General features: G+C 46.9%; 1 protein-coding gene across 1 annotated transcript in view; it reads right to left on the bottom strand.

Moving 5' to 3' along the window:
* LYRM4 (LYR motif containing 4) overlaps positions 1 to 19396 on the bottom strand; it is a 113241-nt gene that overhangs the window by 62370 nt on the left and 31475 nt on the right. Inside the window, exon 2 of the mRNA XM_081245402.1 lies at positions 18481 to 18601. Coding sequence (XP_081101528.1) covers positions 18481 to 18601 — 121 coding nt within the window. The remainder of the gene's footprint in view (positions 1 to 18480; positions 18602 to 19396) is intronic.

The raw sequence follows: 19396 nt of genomic DNA, 5'->3' as shown, positions 1-19396 counted from the left end.
CTGTAGTAATGCCATCCCTGTCTGAACTATCTTAAGGAGCAATCAGCTGAACGTGAAGGCTCTGAAACCTCTGACACTGAAAATTTAATTGAATGTTATTTGTTTAATTAAAATTGCAAATATACACACGCAAACACACACACGCACGTACACATAGTATGACAACTTGACCACTTCTCATGTGACGGAAAACATCGAATTCCAGAAAACATCATGTTAAGTCAGTCATCTTCCTCTGACACCTTTGGAAGCATTTTGGGTCAGACTCTTTTCTGGGACATAATGCAGTAAAAAAAAAACCTCTGTGCCACGTCTTAGCTGCTCCAAAACGAGTACTTGGAGGAAATGAAGCAGACGGTGGAAATTAAAATTCTTATGTCTTAATGGCGAGGCAGGAGGACAGCTGTGGATTTAAGTAACCTCAAAATCCCAATCTTTTCCTCAGTAAAGGCTCCAGAGAATTTACAGGCAAATATGTTCTATCCCAGCTGAAAGAAAGATAAAAAAAAAAAAAAAGTCTGGGTTGCAGTTCCCACTGGGGATGTTCCTGGGTTCGGGTCCCAAGAGTAAACTCTAGGGTCCCGTATCACGGTATAATACTCTAAGGTCTTAAATGGAAAAGATCTATCAGAGCTGTGGCTTGGTCAGTCAGAGGTTCTAAAATCAGCTTTCCTAATTACAAATAAGTTAAATTAGAACACCTGAATCGATGTGTCTGACCAGGGAGAATTCAAACCCCAAATGCAATTCTAAAAATTGCCATAACCCTGCCGTCCCTGGTGTTTCAGTCACAGGAGCACAAACGTGTGAACCATCCACTGTGAGAGGGGGAGCACTGTGTGCTGAGGATGACGGGAGAAGCTGTAGGAACTGATTCCAGCTCTATTCTTGAAAAATGAAAATCCAAGATGAGATCATAAATATTTTTATCAACAAGGAATGGAAAAGCTCTTAGTAGTCTCACAAGTACTTATCAGAATTAAAGCTGTGTCTGAAACTGCAGACTTGAGTGATCAGAGGAAGCCTGAGGGAGCTGCCTGAAGAGTGTGGCCCTGGATAACTTTCAGATTTCAATCTTGCAGCCTGAAGCTTCTGAACCTGAGCCCGTGGCTTCCTGAAACCCAGATACCCTAAGTAAAACTTTGTCTGTACAGGTGGACACATTTCTGGGGGAAGGGTGATAGCAGATATAAGGCATTGTGTTTAAAACCTGCCTCATATACCTTAAACACATACATATACTTTACCCCAGTAATTTTAATTTTAGGAATTTGTCTTAAGAAAACCAGTCAGGAATGTACATAAAGATATTTATGGCCACACTGTCTCTAATAGGAGGGGAAAAAAAGGAAACCAAATAATTTTCAACATTTGGGAGATAAACAAATCATGGTAAGCTCTACAATAAAATACTGGAAGCCATAAAAAAAATCCTGAGGCAAAAGAGAATTGAGTCACATGGGGAATGAGCACCATACATTAGGTGAAAAGAGCTGTAAACCCAGAGTGCAGTTGTGCTCCCCAAGGGTGCTATAAAGGTGGACCTATTGATACAGCTTCATTTCGTTCATGTCAATGGTCCAAGTACGCTGAATGGCTGCCAAAAGGCAGTTCATGGAAGCAATATGAAGTCCTTCTGGTATCAGACTGACCCCCCAAGCCTCTAGTGGAAACACTGGAGCCGTGAGACTCTCTGGGTAGAATGTACCTCCAAGATAAAACCCTCAGAGTGGGTGAGTAGGGAGTATTCACAGTCTTGGGCTAAGATCATGAGTTTGTTAAACTGGGAGAATTAAGACAGATTAGTGAGAAATATACCTGACTGTGATTTAGGCTTACTGTCATTAAAAACGGCCCCCGAGTGATATGCAGAAGCCAACGAGGTTATAAGAGAATTAGAAAAATCACCATTGTGCAACCACTAAGTAAATAATTGATCAGGCAAGGTGCATTAATGGGTCTGAAAACCACGGGGCATAAGGCTGTTGGGGAACAGTTTACTTATTAATCACAAAGAGAAATGGGATGTTTATAATGGAAATATCTCGCCTCCACTTTAATAAAGGATCAAACTGAGCACAAACCAATAATGGTACCGCCGACGTTATGGACGCCTGATGGGGTGGAAAGGGAGAAGGCCTTATTACCCACTCAGGGTTCCTGCCCAAGGGTTTATTCCGAGTATAATAAGAGAGATACACTCTGACTGATTCAGACTGGCCAACAGTCTAGACTAAATAGGCCAATATCAGGAAAGTTGAAAAAAAAAAGGCAGAGGGCCTCTTCTACATTCAAGGAGACTTAAGGGACGTGACTACGGAATGCAACGCTTGATCCTTGAACAGATTCTGGATTAGAAACAACTGTGAAAGGTGGGACAGTTGGAGACGTGAAGATGGACTGCAGTACCGGCCAGCACGCACTGATGCTCAATTCTGAGGTGTGAAAACGGTACTGTGAGAAGGCAGAAGCACGTCCTTGTTCTAAGAAGACCTCCAGCTGACACCTATAGAGGTAGAGTTATGCCTGCAACTTAATGTCAACATTGGCGAAATGAAGGAAAGGGCAAAATATTCATTCTCTTACATAAGCTGCTTAAGTTCAAGTAAGGTAATAATTTTTTAAAGGAGAAAACCATCCAGGACTTCCCTGGCAGTCCAGTGGTTAAGACTCCGTGCTTCTAACGCGGGGGATGTGGGTTCTATCCCTGGTGGGGGAACTAAGATCCCACATGCCATGCAGCACGGCCAAAAAAAAAGAAAAGGAGAACACCATCCAGAGAAAAACGGTACGCTGCTTTTCATTTCAGAAAAAACATGCCTGAAAGACGAGTTTTACCGTTAGCCCATAAGCTGTCTTAGGTTCCTCCCAAGGCATCTGAATGGAGCGCACATTTAGAAGGTTGCATAATGAACTTCTTCAAAGTTAAATTTGCAAACCTCATCAACGTTGTCAGTAAATATTACAGGTGTTATGAAATTACGGGAGATTTTTAACATACAAAGAAGTGCTGATGCCCCCCCCAGCCCCGCAACACTAAGAAACCAAGAAGCCACCTGAGTCAAGATGCACAGGTGATCACTGAAGCCTGAGACGGGCAAAGGTGACGAATGAGTTTATTATAGTCCACCTCTTCAGAGACTCAAAGTCAGTCTGTTTCCTTTGCCGAGAGTCTTGGAGTTCGCTTCCCACAAGGGCTGTAAGTGAATGCCATTTAAAGTGCAGCCACTTTCAGCTGAAGAGGACTGGGGTGAGGGTGGTGGAGTTGGCTGAGCGCAGGGAGGGGGACCGAAGGGCAGGGTCTGGCCCTTCAGGGGTAACATGCTCAAGTATTCTGGTACAACTTAAGCTTTTTAAATTGTTCACCTCATTAGCAAAGGGTGTTTACACGTGCAACCTTAATGTATGTTTACAGTTATTTATAAACCATCAACATGTGCTCCTGTGCTACCAAATTATGCAGTTAAAAATATGTCCAGGAGTAGGCACTTTAAAAGATGAGATAAAAATATGAGCAGAAGCTCTGTACTTCCTTCTTGTGCCTCAAAGGCCTGTCCTGCCCAATTCCTGAGACGCACCCGCTCACCTTGGTGACCCAGAGGATGGCAGCTCTGAAGCACAGCGGCATTCATATTGGTGTCTTAATGACTGGGTGCCTTAAATTAACCCTCCTTTGCAGAGGGATGTTAGGGACACTGTACAAACCCGCAGCAGGCAGCCCCGCTCAGGAGGACCTCAGGCAGCCTCTGCCTCATCTCTTCAGTGGTATCAGGGGAAGGGTTGGGGCTCATCTCTCAGGAGCAGCTCGTTCATGTGCTCATCGGCTGCTTCATGATTCACACAGTGACTTCCTTCCTCTCTAATGCAGAACATAGGCTGCCCGAGGGCGGGGCAGGGACGAGCGCTGTCTTACCATCGCTGTATCCTCGTGTCTAGAACAGTGTCCAGAACAGTGTCTAGTACATACAGAGCAGCAGAAATAATGGACAAATGTTGACTGATGTTTTAGACTCTTCCGCATGCCTAGCCTGGCTTTACACTGAAACAACAGCAAACCCTTATATCCCACTACGCGCCGAGCACCATCGTAAGCACTTTCCACGTGTTAACTCACTGAATCCTCACAACAGCCATATCGGGCAGGTACCGCCATCACTCCAGTCTTGGCTGAGGAAATTGGGACAAAGAGCGGCCAAGTGACTTGCCCAAGGGCAGCAGCTGGTGAGTGGCTGAGCAGGGGTTTGCTGGGGACAGTGTGGCTGCTGAGTCACACCTGTAACTGCCCCACAAAGCCGCCTCTCGCCAGGTCAGAGGACTGGCCTCACCGCTGCCATCCGGATGCACAGACCCGGGGGCTAACCCCCCCTGCAGGTGACAGGAGGACAGACCTCCAGAGCCTTCCACATTCGTCTCTTTTCCAAGCCAGACATTCTAGAGTCTTCAAGTGTGTAACAGATACTGTGGAGTCAGTCCTTCAACACCTGGGTCTCCCTCTCTTTGGGTTTGGCCGCGTTTGTCCCTGTAGGGTCAAGAGTCCAGCCATGGACTCCAACAGCCCTGGGTGTGAAACCTAGCCTCGCAAAGTCACCCTTTGACTTGAGCAAGTTTCCTCTTCTGAAACATGAGTGGATAACACTTCCTTTTCCGTAGGAATATCCACAACCCTTTGGTCCCGATTTCCTTCCTCGGGCAGGGCCCTGGCACAGCATATCACCCTCTGGGGAGACACATGAGCATTCATGTGGATGGTGACGCTGCACTTTACGGGAACGTACTGTGCTGGCCTGGGAAATCGCTTCCTTCTGTTTTCACTGGAGCGATGTGGCTCTTTAACTTAAGTTTATATGGTGACACGCTGACTCAATTCTGTCTCCCGCTGCACAGTTCCTCCTTTCTTACAGGAAAAAAGTCCTCATAAAAACAATTTATAGCACATCAAAATATGGACAGGAACCTTAAGCCCTAAGGTCTGAAGATATCTGTGGACACGATTTATCACAGAAGCTCCACTGTTACAACTTGGCAATTAGGAAATATTGATAAATGCAAACACATTATTGATGTCAATTAAAGAAGCACAAGACTGATGAGCCTCCCAAAGTGCTCTGACACAAGCAGTTAGAGCTGAGCCTGTCAATACACATCGAGGCACCGCAAGTGCCGCGGGAAGTCAGGCTGCCACGAAACCAAGGTGCTTCCACGTTAGAAGTGAGGCTATCTCAGCAGATGAGCATCTGCTCAGGAATATCTAACAGAACCTCAGGTAAAGTCCGACATCAAAAAGGTGCTCACTGGTGACGCACAATGAGGTAGGCGTAGAAGGTACTCAAGAGGAGCTGGGGACCAAGATGCACTGACGTAGCTCGACGGCCCCGACTGTGCCCGTGAGGGGCGCACACCAGGCCAGGACCTGCAGAAACAGGCGGCCTTCAGGGCAGTGCTTTGGAATATATCTTAACATTCCCAGGTATCCCGTTTTGTAGGACTGAGAACAGTCTTGGATTTATTTTCAGGGGATGACATGAACAACCCGGGTTCCATTCTCCCCGTGAAGGGCAGAGGGAGATTGGAGCCCGAGTCCTGAGAGAATGGAGGTATCGGGAATTTGTGAAGGAAACTCCGTTTAAGAGGAAAAGAAGGTAACTAGTCACGGTTTGGTTCTGATGGGTTTCAAGTGCTGGTAAGACACCTAAGTTCGAGCATCTACTAGACACAGCAGGCAACAGTCTGCAGGAAAAGACAGGACCAAATACAGTTTCGAGGAGGAGGTGTGGTGAGCTACCTCTGAGAAGAAGAATACGGATATAAAGAGACTAACTGACTTAGCGATAAGGGGTCCTATGCTTTTCAGACAGCAGTTGCATTTTTGAAGGAAAAGTTGGAGTTAAAACAAACAAACAAACCCGTGACCTGCTGTGTGAAAGGGCTCTATGAGGCACTAGGAAAGGGCACACACAACCCTCGTCCATCTGGGAAGCAAAGCCTGGGAGGCCACAAGGACGGCTGAATGCCAGGGATTCTCACGCAGAGCCTCGAGGGTCCCATGCGCACAGGCCTGGACAGGCATACACACTCTTCCCTGAGTCATCTCTCTGGCCAGACCTAAGCCCCTTACAGAAATCCGCTCACCTCCCTGCGAACGTTTACCGCCGCCAGAGGGAGTACCTGCCTTCCAGTCCCCTCTAGCAGTAAAGCTGTGCGAGCTCCGGGGGCTCCGGGTCCGCAGCTCATCCCTCTGTGTGTGCACCTGACGTGGCAAGGCACGGGGACAGGGGGTCAGGAGTCAGGGGCGGTGGGCGCCTCACAGCCCCTCCTTGACTTTGAGCCTGCATCGGCAGCATGTGAGCTGAGGCCTCCGTGACCACACTACACTGCCTCACAGCACGGTCCTTCTGCTGCATTTTAATAAAATGAATGTTATAAAATTTGATTTAGATATACTTTTGTAGCCTTGGAAACCCCTTTCACTGAGAGTGAGTGAGTGCCCCCAGTTCTTTCTGGTGGATAAACTTTTCCCGGTGTGTGAAAAATATTAATACAGAAACTGCCCCTTGGAATTCAGTCTTCACAGTTCTACCTAAACCACTGAGAAGCATTTGGGAGGGTCGACCTGCATGACAGCGAGGCCCACATGTTGAGAGCAAAGGCTTGGACGCTGACCACGCTGCGGGGCCGGGGGCAGCTCGGGGCACAGAAAACAACCCGCCTCCCTGGGAAGTCAGAGGCCCTAGCAAAGCCCTGCAGGAAATGCTGAGGAGTTAACACCTGAGTGCTCTGGTGGCCCTGAGGACAACAGGTTTCAGTGGCTGGACAGGGGAGCAAGGGCGCGGCAGGCCTGCCCTTGGCAGCTGGCGGGCGGGGAAGGAATTCCCTGGCTGGGCGCCACGTGTCCTGCGCCGCGCTGGTCCCGCATCCAGCCCCGAGCATCCTGTGCTCAGCCCAACGAGCTCATTGGCTCCCGGTCCTGAAGCCACGATGTGGCTGCAGTGGGGCACGAGTGTGCGCGGGGCAGGCTTCGCAGGGCCCAGAAACCCACAGGGCCACGCCGCTTCCTAGCGGTTCCCTAAACTGCCCAGGAGAGAAGAAAGGAGGGGCACTGGCCTGTGGGGAAAAATGGGCTCCGTTTAAAAAATATTTCCAGTAAGAAAAATATGTAATATTAAGAAAAACATGGACAGCTACACAGACAGCTGCAAACTTTAAATAACAGCTGAGAGTTACTGAAAAAACCAAGTGCTGAGTTTGGCCCGGCTGAGACAGAACCTGGATCAAAGCCGGAGGACAATTTATCTTGGCTCTTTGCTTCGGTCTCGCTTCCTCATCCCACTCCTTCTTGGAAGGTCTGCTGAGTCCCAGTAAAGAAATCTCGTTGGTAATGAGGCATCCACGACCTGTCACCTGTGTGAAAGGGCAGCTTCTGTCACAGCTCACAGGTCCCCGGAAGCCGTCGTGATCCATGCAACATCCCTGCCATCACCGGGGGTTAAAAGCTTCTACAAAGTGTAGCCAAGGGCTTTTCTGGAATTGGCCCCCACAGCCGAGGCTGACAGCAGAGAACCACCGCTGCATAACTCAGCTTACGCCACCAGTCACTCCCCAAGCTCAAGGCGACATGCTGCCTGTGACAGCCCAGCAGCCAAGCTTTCCTTTTAAAGTGAATTCAGTAAATGCAGAGGGTCAGTGACACACCTCACCCTTGGTCAAAATCCAACATTCCTAAGTATGTTTCTGGAATCTAACAATCATCGTCAATTATTTTCGGAATCAGAAAACGTCAGGCCTGAAAGGGGGCCTTGGAGGCATGGGGCACCCCTCCACACCCGTGGGGAGCTGGCCAGCCTGCCAGCTGGCCGGGGCCGGGAGCAGACCCTGGCTCTGCTGGCTCCCTGGCCGGCTGGCGTTCAGTGATGGGTACGCACTGGGCTCTGACGGCACATCCGTGACTCTGCAGGCAGTTCTGGGACGCACTCGTCTAAGTGAGTGCGATAACTCCATGAAAGAAACCCCCAATCCAACCTTCACAAGGCAGTTAAACTTAGGTTTGTTAAATACAGCAGATTTGTAAAAAGAACTCTTGTGCTATTAGGATCTTGGAAAGCAGTGCACCCAACTCCTCACCTTTTACAGATGAAGCCTATTGGGTCATGGACTTTCTGGTGACGCTATCTCGAATCTGTGACAGGCTGTGAAGGGGAGTCCATGGGCCTTCAGGCTGGTGGTGTTGTTACAACGTTAAGGAGGTGAGACTTGGGGCGAGGAAAAGAGAAGTACTTGTTAGGCTGCATGAAGTGGAAACGCTTGAAGAAGACGAATATATTTAAAATACTGATTTGATTGTGCACCAGCATTATTTAATAAAGCTAAGATTGTTACAGTGCCACATCTTAGAGAATTTTTAAAGCCTTTCGATTATTTACAACCAAACAATCTATGAAATGACAGCCTTAATTACCAGATTTGGGGAAGAGAGAACATTTCTGACACATCATTTGGCTCTGGTATTTCAAACACGCAGCAAGTACAAAACTAACCTTAACTTATGAATGGTATTCCTTGGGCTTCAGTAGACAAACTGAATGATGGTAAAGTTTTAAGAGGGATTAAATATCATGACAGAGGATAGAGAGCTACCTAACAAGGGCTAGGATTTAAATTAAGGTGTATCTCACTCAAAACCTCTTCTCTTTCCCCCTACTCCTATCATGTCTCTGAATGAAACAACAGTTTTTAGACTGATAGATGTATAATTAGAAAATAAATTTTTCCAACAGCATAGGTGAAACCACCCTTCATATATATGCTTGTAAAAACCATCAAATGCAGATATCCAGTGCTTAGGAAATGAGCACATGTTCTCATACGCACACTGGGCTGGGACAGAAACACAAATGGACATAAACAGGGGGAGCCCCTCTGTCACCCTTCCTAGAAGATGTGGCATTGTTTCCCTGTCAGCTTGGGAGAAGATCTTCTGCATAAGCACGACTGGAATGAACTCTGATTACTTGAAAGGACAAGCCAGGCAGTGAGGCGTCAAAAGGTTTCCGCTGAAGGGCACTTCAGTGATAGCTTGTCAGGAAAAGCCCAATTGGAGCTGTGACCCTAGATCTATGGGGAAATTCTGAGCAAACACTTCTTAAATAAGGCAGCTGAACTTTACCATTTTCAGACTGTGGTTTTGTATTGTTTTTTCCTTTTGAAGGCAGAGAGGGTGAGAGAGTTTTTTGAGAAATGATAAAGGAGACCAGCCCCTAGGGATAAACTATTCATGAGCCTACAGAGGGGAAGCTGCTACCTTCTAATAAGAGCTCTAAATGGACCATCAGAAAAAGGAACACACATCTTCCCTCCTCCTCTCCTACGTGTTGTTTACCTTCTGTGAAGATAAGGCCACCCAGGGTGACCCCTCTTCTGAGAACTGGCTAAAAAGTGAGAACAGATGCAGGCCCATCCTTCTCCTAACTGTGCATCCTTGGGAGAATTATTCAAACACGCCAAGTCTGAATTTCCTCATCGAGCACACGAGGATACTAGTATCTTTCTCACGAGGCTGCTGTTAGGCATTCAAAGTGCTTATGTAATACAGGGAGGCCCTGCCCAGAGAGGGCGCGACGAATTGACACTGGTGAGGTGCACCCCCCACCCCCATCTATCAAATCATCCCTTTACAGATGCAGGAAACAGGGCGAACAAACCACCTGCCCAAGATCACAGGGCAAGTTACTATCAGAGCTGAGATGACACGTTCACCTCTTGCCCCTGAGATCAATGTACTTTCTGCTCCGGATTCGTTAATATCTGCTTCCACTTTAGGTGTTTCAGCAACAAAAAGGCTTTTCGAGGAATGCAAGAGTGAGCAGCTCTGGCAGACTAGACCAGGAGACTCATCTGCTAGATTAGATGGGAGAATGACAGATACCATGATAAAAATTCCCAAATGAAACCCGTGCCAAAGTTTTCTATAAACAGCACTACTATGTGAGCTCTTGTGAACATGAAATATGCAGAAGAACTATTAGTGTACATAAAAAGGCAGGGGTGACACAGGCTTCCTCTAGAAAGGAAGTGGAATCTTGTTCTGTGCGTGTCAACCTTGGAGGAATGAAGCAAATTTGATGGGTGGTCTCCAACTGAGAGACATTTCTTCTAGAAGAATGCTAACTGTGGGAAAATACTCTTGTCTCAGACTTGAGGAAATAAAGGAATTTCCAGAAAAAGCAGAGAGGAAATTAGTTTAAATTCTTGTGTGAAGACGTCTATTTATAGCTGCAGAGGAACTATATATTGAACAGGCTGAAAAAATAAATGTCATACTTAGGCCAAGCTATAAAACTAAACAAACCCTTCTCATTGCCCTGCTTTCTCAAACCTTCTGAGGAGGTTGGGGAATTTTTTATTCATACTGAGAGGATTCATATATCCAAAAGACATAGGGTTCACTTAGGGGGCAATTCTTTCTGGTCATTGTATATAAATTCATGTTGATTTCCTGAGGATTTTTATTCAAGTCCAAGACAGAGTACATAAATCTCCTTTGCCTCTGACTGCTTCAGTATTATTTTTTTAATATGTAGATTGATCCTTGGATCTAATCGTAGCTGGTCTATAGAAGCACAGAGGAAAGCACTGCTGGGATATGCCAGTAAACCCTATGTTGTGTTCCACGAAATGAGTGAATAGATGGTATCCAGAACAGGAAGGGTGGGCTTGGCTTCAAAACAGTCCAAAAGCCAGAAAGAACTTCTGTGAGGTTCTGATGGACCTCTCAATTCCACCCCAACTCTGTCTCCAAAAAACTTACAAAACCAATTCATAATTGTATGGCATAGAGGGGGTGCTCGATAAACAGGGAAAGAAATTGTGGGCATGGATTGCAAGACACACAGTGAGTTTGTGCTTCACGTAGCTGAGATGCGGGCCAGGGGGCAGGGTGGAGTCAAATCAAACAGAAAGTGTATTAAAGCTGAGGAGGAGCTGGGGAGAGCAGTCCCAGCACTTACGGTTATTGCTCTTCAAATGCCTCTCCATTTTCTTTGAAAGAAAGTGTTCTCCTCAGAGGTATGCTTTAGTACCCGTAACATGGCTTCTACCAGAAAGGAAGGCTAACAGCAGAGCTGCAAGCAACATCAATAAAATAATTCAATCTTTTGACCTTCCTCGTAGCAGAAAGGTGAGACCAAGAGAAGTTTTAGGAATTTACGATGGCATAAATACACGGCTGGCTTACACCTTTGCTCACCTATAGCCTAAACTCTGGAAAGTTAAGATCTTGGTGAAAAATGGTCAAGGGAAGCTGAGCATAGAGTAATTTACTCTAAAATGTATCATTATTTCTGCAAATAATCAAGAAGGGGACAGATACTGATGTGAAATGTTGAACCATGGCATTTTAGAACTGGAAGTGGCCTTAGAAACTACAGCATAACCCTCTGATTTTACAGATAAGAAGTTGAAGGCTTGTAGTTCCAGCTCCGAATGACTTAGGTTTCCCAGCCTCAAGTATCAGTCAGTGTCTGAGGCATTCAATTTTATTTTTCTCAATTAAGAAAAAATTGAGGACTGGTTATATAGTTCTTTTTTAGGGGAAGGGAGAATTTTTTTTTATTGTGAAAAAAACCCCCACAAGAAGTTACCATTTTAACCAACTTTAAGCGTATAGTTCAGTAGTGTTAAGTACATTCACATTATTGTAAAACATATCTCTAGAACTTTTTCATCCTGAAAAACTGAAACTGTCCCCATTAAACACTAACTCCCCTTTCCTGCTCCCCCAGCCCCTGGCAACCAACATCCTACTTTCTACCTCCTTGAATGTGACCACTTTAGGGACCTCATATAAGCGGAGTCACACGGTACTTGTCCTTTTGTGTCCGGCTTAGTTCACTGAGCGTAGTCCTCAAGGTCCATTCATGTTGTAGCCTGTGTCAGAATTTCCTTCCTTTTAAGGGCTGAATAATATTCCATTGTATGTAAATGCCACATTTTGTTTATCCATCCGTCAGTGGAAATTTGGGTTGCTTCCACCTCTTGGATATTGTGAATAATGTATAATTCTTTCCATGTATTTTAAATGCCCCTAATGTACAGACTGATTTTCCTCTCCTTCATAAAAACAATTTCCAAGTAAATTTTAGAGATTCCCCTGAACCTACCAACATGGTACTTAAGCTAAAAGTGTACTTGAAGAGAGATAAAGTGCATTATTACTTTTCCCCACAAGACATACAGATCAAACACTCCTACCTTTTCACAGGCTGTTCTACAGGGCGCCCACTGGGGGCAGGTAAGGGATCCCTTTCACTCAAGTCTGCCCCCCGCCCCGGGGCACCGGGACAGGCTCTGCGGAGACCCACGTGAGAGAGGCCTGTCACTGTTCAATGGCTTCTCATCTCACGACAGGCATATTCAGCAAGTGACTGCGGGACGTTCCTCTTGAACAGTCATTTAAAAGCTAAACCATAAAGTATCAAGTGAAAGTCAAAAATATGGTTTCAGAGACTCTCACTTATCACCACCCAAAATGCCAATAAACTGGGCACATTACTTCGCTTTTGGTGATCCACAAAAATAGTAAGTGTAAGCTAAACACTGAAAATGCTTCATCTCACATATACACACACTCAGGTTAACGTCAACCCCTTTCCTAGTATCTTTAATGGTTGTACATAATGTCTGCTCTGAACCGCTTACAACGGCAGGTTCATAGTTCTGGGTCTGACGCAGCCACTATTTGAACTGCTTCATTAATAAAACCACTAGCTTAAGAATAGCTGATGTGGTACGGAATCTTGTCCTCACTAAAAAGCTGCTGGCAAAAATGGTGTAACTCCAACGCCTTGTTGTTATCCAGAATCAGAAAACATAACATCCAGTTGATCTTCCCAGTGTAAAATTACATACTACAGTAACAATATATTTCTTCATCCAAATACTTAGGTTACACACAAACCTTGTTTAGCTGGATACACGTATATACCATCACTGGTAGAGTAACCAAACATTATTTGGGTGTAAGTTCAGTGCTCAATTCACTAGCCTACATGAATGAGTGGTTGGGAACCTCTGTTACCCAGGTCTGCTCTCTCAGAGCCCAGAAGAACTGAAGGGTCGCCTTGCCAGGGTGCAGTCTGATGAACACCTAGAGTATCACACAGCTGTAAATAAACCCAAACTTTGCACAGATATTTTAGTTTTCACCAGGTCTAAAGAAGAAGGTGCTACACATTTAAGATTTAGCTGAAGTCACAATCGTAATTCATGTATTCAAGGAGATCTCATCAGAGTGTAGAAACACAGGCCCGGCACCTACTCGCTTACTGGAGATGCAGAGTTTCCCAGTCCCAGCTGTCTCTTGTACTTCTTTTCCTCTCACAGACATGTGGCTATTAAACTAGGTATACAACCGTATTTTGAAATGCTTGGAAAATGTTTTCTCTTTGATAAACACACAACCTCTGTGAGTTACCTGGGGTGGGAACCCCCTCTTCCCCCCACGGTTATGGAGCAGCAGAAGCAGCAATTCAAAGTAAGGCTGGTTATGGTTGTTTACAATCCTAAGGGGCGTGGCAAACTGCAGCTATAATAAGTGGGGGTGATTAACTGATCATTAGTCCAATAATGTCTTATAGAGGGGAATCAGAAGGGATATCTCCAGAACAGCAATATGGAGAAAAGAACAAAAATGAAAGCGAAGTCTGGTTGACTTCCTTGCTTCTCCTTCTGGTGTGAAACACCCAAGGAGCCCTGTTTACTGTCTCGGGTAGAAAGTCCTCAGTTACATCTTTGCCGCCTAGATTGTGACAGCTGTTTGTCCGGCTTCTGTGCATCCTTCCTGGCGCCCACACACAAAGCCCACACACAAAGGGCCTCTCCCACTTTTCGGATCCCACTTGGGAAGCAGACAGGGAAACTAGGTTTAATGGGGGCTAGTCCAGAACTTGCTTCCAGCAGAGAAAGAACTCACAAGAGCTGCCAGGGTCTAGCTGTCTTTACAGAACCATTTTAAATGGAAATAATGGGAGTTTATAGAAAAGTGGGAGAATGTCTCTGCCAGTTACGGGATAGGATAGGACGCATGTAGCTGGAAAGAGAGAGGATTCTAATTTTCAGGGAAGAGGTGGTCCATGACGAAGAAAGCACAAGCGCATGTCCGGCTCCTAGTCCATGGGCCATAATTATGGAGAATGAATGAAAGGAGCCTGACTGGCTCGTGCAGGGGACACGCGATCTGCCCTTGTACTTCTTGCAATCAGAGTAATCCTTAGGAGCAGCGGGAAAGGCCAGTAAGAAATGCTGATGCTGCCAGAATCCCTCAGGGTTGCCACGTGAAGACTAAATATCCCTGCACAGTAAGGATATAAAGCAAGGGTGACCTCTGAGGAGAGGCTGCACTACGATGATGTGGTCCTTACATGTCTGGGGAACAAAACTGGGAGATGACTTAGGAGTATCTCTGTCCTTTGGTTTCTACTGACTCAGGAGCTCACATCCTTGAACTTCTGAGTTTGCCCTCAGGAATTAGAGACCTGAGGTCAGGTCCGGCCAGGTGCCCTTAGACAAGGCATCCAGCTTTCCTGCACCTTGGCTTCTCTACCCCAAGAGAACCAGAAGAAAATCTTTTCTCAGAGGCTTCTTTAAGAAATGCAAGACCTTACTGTGCTTACAGTGGTAGCATTAGTGTCACGGCCGACTGCAGTGAGACCCACTTAAGAGACTGGACAGCAGGAGGCAGGGACCACTGTTGGGAGGACGATTTCCGTTTGAGTGCTGCTCTTACGGGCGTGCGTGTCTGGCACCTGGAAAGGTGGCTGTAGGCTTTCTCATCCACGGAACATGATGCTGAGCTCAACGTGCATCCTGGTGGACGGTCTTTGAGTCCAAGTATCAAGTGGAAAAGGGACTTGCTGTGAAGGCTATTGCAGTTCCTGAGGGTAAAGTCTCGAGATCTTCAACAGATTCCCACTTTCCTTTCATGGATCATTTGCATGAACCATGCGAGGCGGTGGGCAGCCAACAAGATACCTCGATTTTGGTGGCACAGACCCCTGGACTGAGGTGTCTGACCCCAGGGGACCAACTTCATAGATTCATTGAGTCCACGAATAATTAAGAGCCAACTCCACGCGGGGCTGGTCTAGACCTTCTGATTCACAGCAACACAAGCATTTATGGCGTGCCAGCAGCTTTCTAAGGGCTTCGCACACATCGACCTGCTTTACCCTCGCCCTAACCCACGGGGCCGGGCTTCTCCCCACCGCGTTTGACGTTAGGCACTGACACGTTACATGCCTGGCTCAAGGTCACACTGCGACCAGGAGTCAGGACCGGAACACGGGCCGGCGGGCCCCACAGCCCATGCTCCTGACTCCTGGCCGGTGGTGACCATGACAGCCGAGACCCCTGTCCTCGTGGAAGAGGGGAAAACAGGGCAACAAGTGATGCCATTTCTGGTGCTGAGAAGTGCTGTGAGGAACTCTGAAGCAGGGTACGGGGGCGGGGCCAGAGCCAAGTGTGGTCAGGGAAGCCCTGTGTGATGGCGAGCAACCTTAGTAAAAGCCTGAGTGAAAAGGGGGTCCAGCTCTGCAGAAGCCTGGGGAGACCATTCCAGGCGAGGGGACAAAGGCTCCCAGAGGGTTACAGGCTGGGGGTAGGGGTGCCAGGGGCAGCAAGGGGTCAGGGAATGGCGCGGGTGAGGAAGACAGGCTGTGGAGTGTCTCCGCCCACGTCACGCGGACTGCAGGCTCGTCGTCGGGGATGAAGCCCCTGGAGGGTTTTGAGCAGGGCTGTAACCTGCTGATTTTTCACCCTGGCAGCCTGTGGAGAAGAGACCACTGGGGCAGACAGGGAGGCGAGTTAGAAGCTGTCACAGTGGCCAGCGTGAAGAAAATACAGATGCTATTTTAGGCCTTTAGGCCAAGGCCAGCTTTGCCAGCTTAGAGCGTGGGGGCTTGGGGAATCGCCCGCATGTCATAAGCTAACTCGGGCCAACATGAAGCTCGGGTCCAGGAGCAGTCTGGACGTGAAAGGGAAGCACCTGATGCTCTGCTAGTTAACACAGATGCCCTGGGCCCGGAAGCGGGCCGTGCAGGCTCTGCCCCCATCAAGGACGGTGCACCGGGCAGGCTGTCCTGGGAAGGGCCCGACCCGTGGCTCCAGAGCTTGAGTCTGTTTTGTGTGGATTCACTGGGAATGTCTGTTGAGAGCCAGTCTATCCTTTCTTTTTTTTCTAAAAGCATTTCAAACCAAGAAGTGACACAGACAATTGCATAACTAAAGAAATGGTGGCACAGATTACTTACAGGTCCCTTTTCTAAGCACTTTCTACTCCGAGCAACTTTACAGTAAAAGATAAAACCAGCCTGTTTCAGAGGTGCTTGCCAACTTCTGCATGGGAAAGTGCCAAAGAACTGAATCTTCCTGAGTTTATGCAAAATAAGGACGCAGGCTGCTTGTTTTTCCAAGTTCCAGTGCTAAAGCATCCCATAAAATTCAACCACTGATGCATGGAAAATGCCATTGTTCTAGAGTTTTTAAAACGGCAACTCCTTTCTCTGCTACTATTAACATACATGCAAATGTGCAGACCAGCTTCTTTTTCTGACTATCCTATTATCTTTTCATGCTCTTAGTTAAAGATCATTTCCTAGGCTTGTCTGAATGTTGCCAAGTTATCCTATTGCTAGATAACTGTAGAACTCAAGGGGAGTTGTCAGAATCTGAAATGTTATTCTAGAAGGGATTGTTCCATTATGTAGGCAACATAACAAGACTATTAATTTTGACATAAAATGAAAACTAGTTTTTAAAACTGCTTCTTTATTGAACTGTTTATAGAGTCAAGCATGAAGAAGGGTCAGAGATATAAACATATATCCCGATACACATGTCATATATCATGATATGGCATAACGTCAGCCAAGCTGGCATCTCCTGACAATGCTAAAGAAGCCCTTTCCAACACACTCACAGATCTTAGGAAAATGTAAGGGGTTTCCCTCCACCCCTAAACAAATTTACTGCAAGGAAGAGAGAAAAACGAAGGGAAGCAGAAATGGAGCTTCTGGTGTGACTGTTGCTAAATCAGAGAAAAAGAGTGAAAAGGATGATTTTTTAGAGGGTGAGAAAACCCATCGACAGCAGCTGCTTTAGCCTTTCGCTCCCTGATTAATTTTGCAGAGAGAAGGACACATCACACCACCCAGGAGGCCAGGCTGCTGCAGATGCTCCATCCACCTCACGAGAAAGAGCAAAGCAAGCACAAGCCAAGGCAACCGCCGGCACTTTTACAGGAGGAAAGTAAAGACCCCTCGCCGGGTCCTTCTGGGGTCAGCACCTAAGCAGCTGCGCTTCACACCGTGTGCACCTGCAGACACACCTTCCACATGCAACAAAATGTAGGTTCACAGCAGTGTCTTCCAGAAAAGGGCCACAGTATCTTGAATTATGACTTCAAAATACTAGGAAAGGGCTTCCCTGGTGGCGCAATGGTCAAGAACCCACCTGCCAATGCAGGGGACATGGGTTCGAGCCCTGGTCCGGGAAGATCGCACACACCGTGGAGCCACAACGATGGAGCTCGCGTGCCACAGCTATTGAAGCCCGTGAGCCTAGAGCCCATGCTCTGCAACAAAAGAAGCCACCGCAATGAGAAGCCCGTGCACCACAACCAACAGTAGCCGCTGCTCGCCTCAACTAGAGAAAAGCCTGCACACAGCAACAAAGACCCAACGCAGCCAAAAATAAATAAATAAATAACTATATATTAAAAGAACTAGGAAAAGTAGATTACATTTATACTCTGTGACACATGTCCACGTATCAATGTGTAATATATCTAACGAAGAGACAAAATTTAAAGAAAGTTTCCTATACTTACAGCATCAACGTCTAGTAAACTATGGGAACTCAGCTTCCCAGAAGGATGCATTCCCTGGAAATTCTGGATAGCTGATATTTACGTACTCCTTGATTCAATAATATGACAGGTCATCTTTCTTTGTGCACATGAATAAGAGGAAGAGAGTTTCGGGCTTCGCTGGTGGCGCAGTGGTTAAGAATCTGCCTGCCAGTGCAGGGGACACGGGTTCGAGCCCTGGTCCGGGAAGATCCCACACGCCGCGAAGCAACTAAGCCCGTGCACCACAACTACTGAGCCTGCACTCTAGAGCCCGCGAGCCACAACTACTGAGCCCGAGTGTCACAACCACTGAAGCCCAGGCGCTTAGAGCCCGTGCTCCACAACAAGAGAAGCCACCACAATGAGAAGCCCGCGCACCACAACGAAGAGTAGTCCCTGCTCGTCACAGCTAGAGAAAGCCCGCGCACAGCAACGAAGACTCAACACAGCCAAAAATAAAAATAAAAAAGAGGAAGAGAGTTTCATGATCCCGTGGCGTGAATCACAAACACCAATCAAGGGGGACATGTCAAAGCTTAATTAAAGCTCTTAATGAAAAACCGTACATCACTGAACCATCTTACCTGTCGACGGATTATTCCAAGGTTTCTTTTGGCTTTATTCATTAGGGCTTGAATTTGTACAGGATCCTTTACGTTCTTATTTTCTCTGAAGGCATCTCTTATCCTCCTGATGGCGTAAGTTCTAAACGAATTCAGGGAAAAAAGGAAAAGGTGTCAGTGTGTCTGAAACAAAGCTTTTAAAAGTGAATTCAAAAGTGGTTCCTTAGGAATTAGCTGTCTGCTAGGCCCCAGTGGATAATCACCTCTGCTCTCTGCTCTTGGAACAGGCCCATCCATTACTATCCTGGGATGACTGAGCAAAAAGATTCGGGGAGATGAATCTACTCCAAACAAGTCAGGTGTGAATGGTAAAGTGCTACTGAAACACTCCTCAGATTATTGGCTTTTTACGGTTATTCCCATCTGGCCTCCCTCCGTTAACATGGATAACTGAACCTTCAATGTGCAGAGACAACACGACAATTGACAGGTGCCACGATGCACTGCACGTGCGTGTACCAAGACGGTGACCGATGCCACGCTTGGGTCAGCTTTCCAGTCTCATCCCCCCTTCTCTTGTGAAACATAACAGGCAAGGATCCCTACTGCGATCCTACCACAGCTGAGAGTGGAGGTGACACCAACATGCCCTTCTCCATCTCTGAAGCACACACATAACCCCCCCAGCCCCGCCCAACATACATCACATGCAGTTCAGGGCAGCGGTTTAAGCGCAAGCCTTGCACATCAGACAGGTTTGGGTTTGAATTCTTTTCCAAGTTCCGTCTGTTTGTGAGAACCCGGGCAACCTTCTTACCATAAGCCCCCGTTTCCTCATTTTATGCCTGTCCAACAGGCATAATACTGCCTACCTCTCAGGGCTGCTGGGAAGGTTAGGCTTTAATGTGTGTCTGGAATTTGGTACGAAACCTGTACA

The sequence above is a fragment of the Mesoplodon bidens genome (assembly GCF_964165515.1).
Source record: "Mesoplodon bidens genome assembly, chromosome: 10".
NCBI classification, from domain to species: domain Eukaryota; kingdom Metazoa; phylum Chordata; class Mammalia; order Artiodactyla; family Ziphiidae; genus Mesoplodon; species Mesoplodon bidens.
This window is presented reverse-complemented; position numbering and strand designations above follow the sequence as displayed.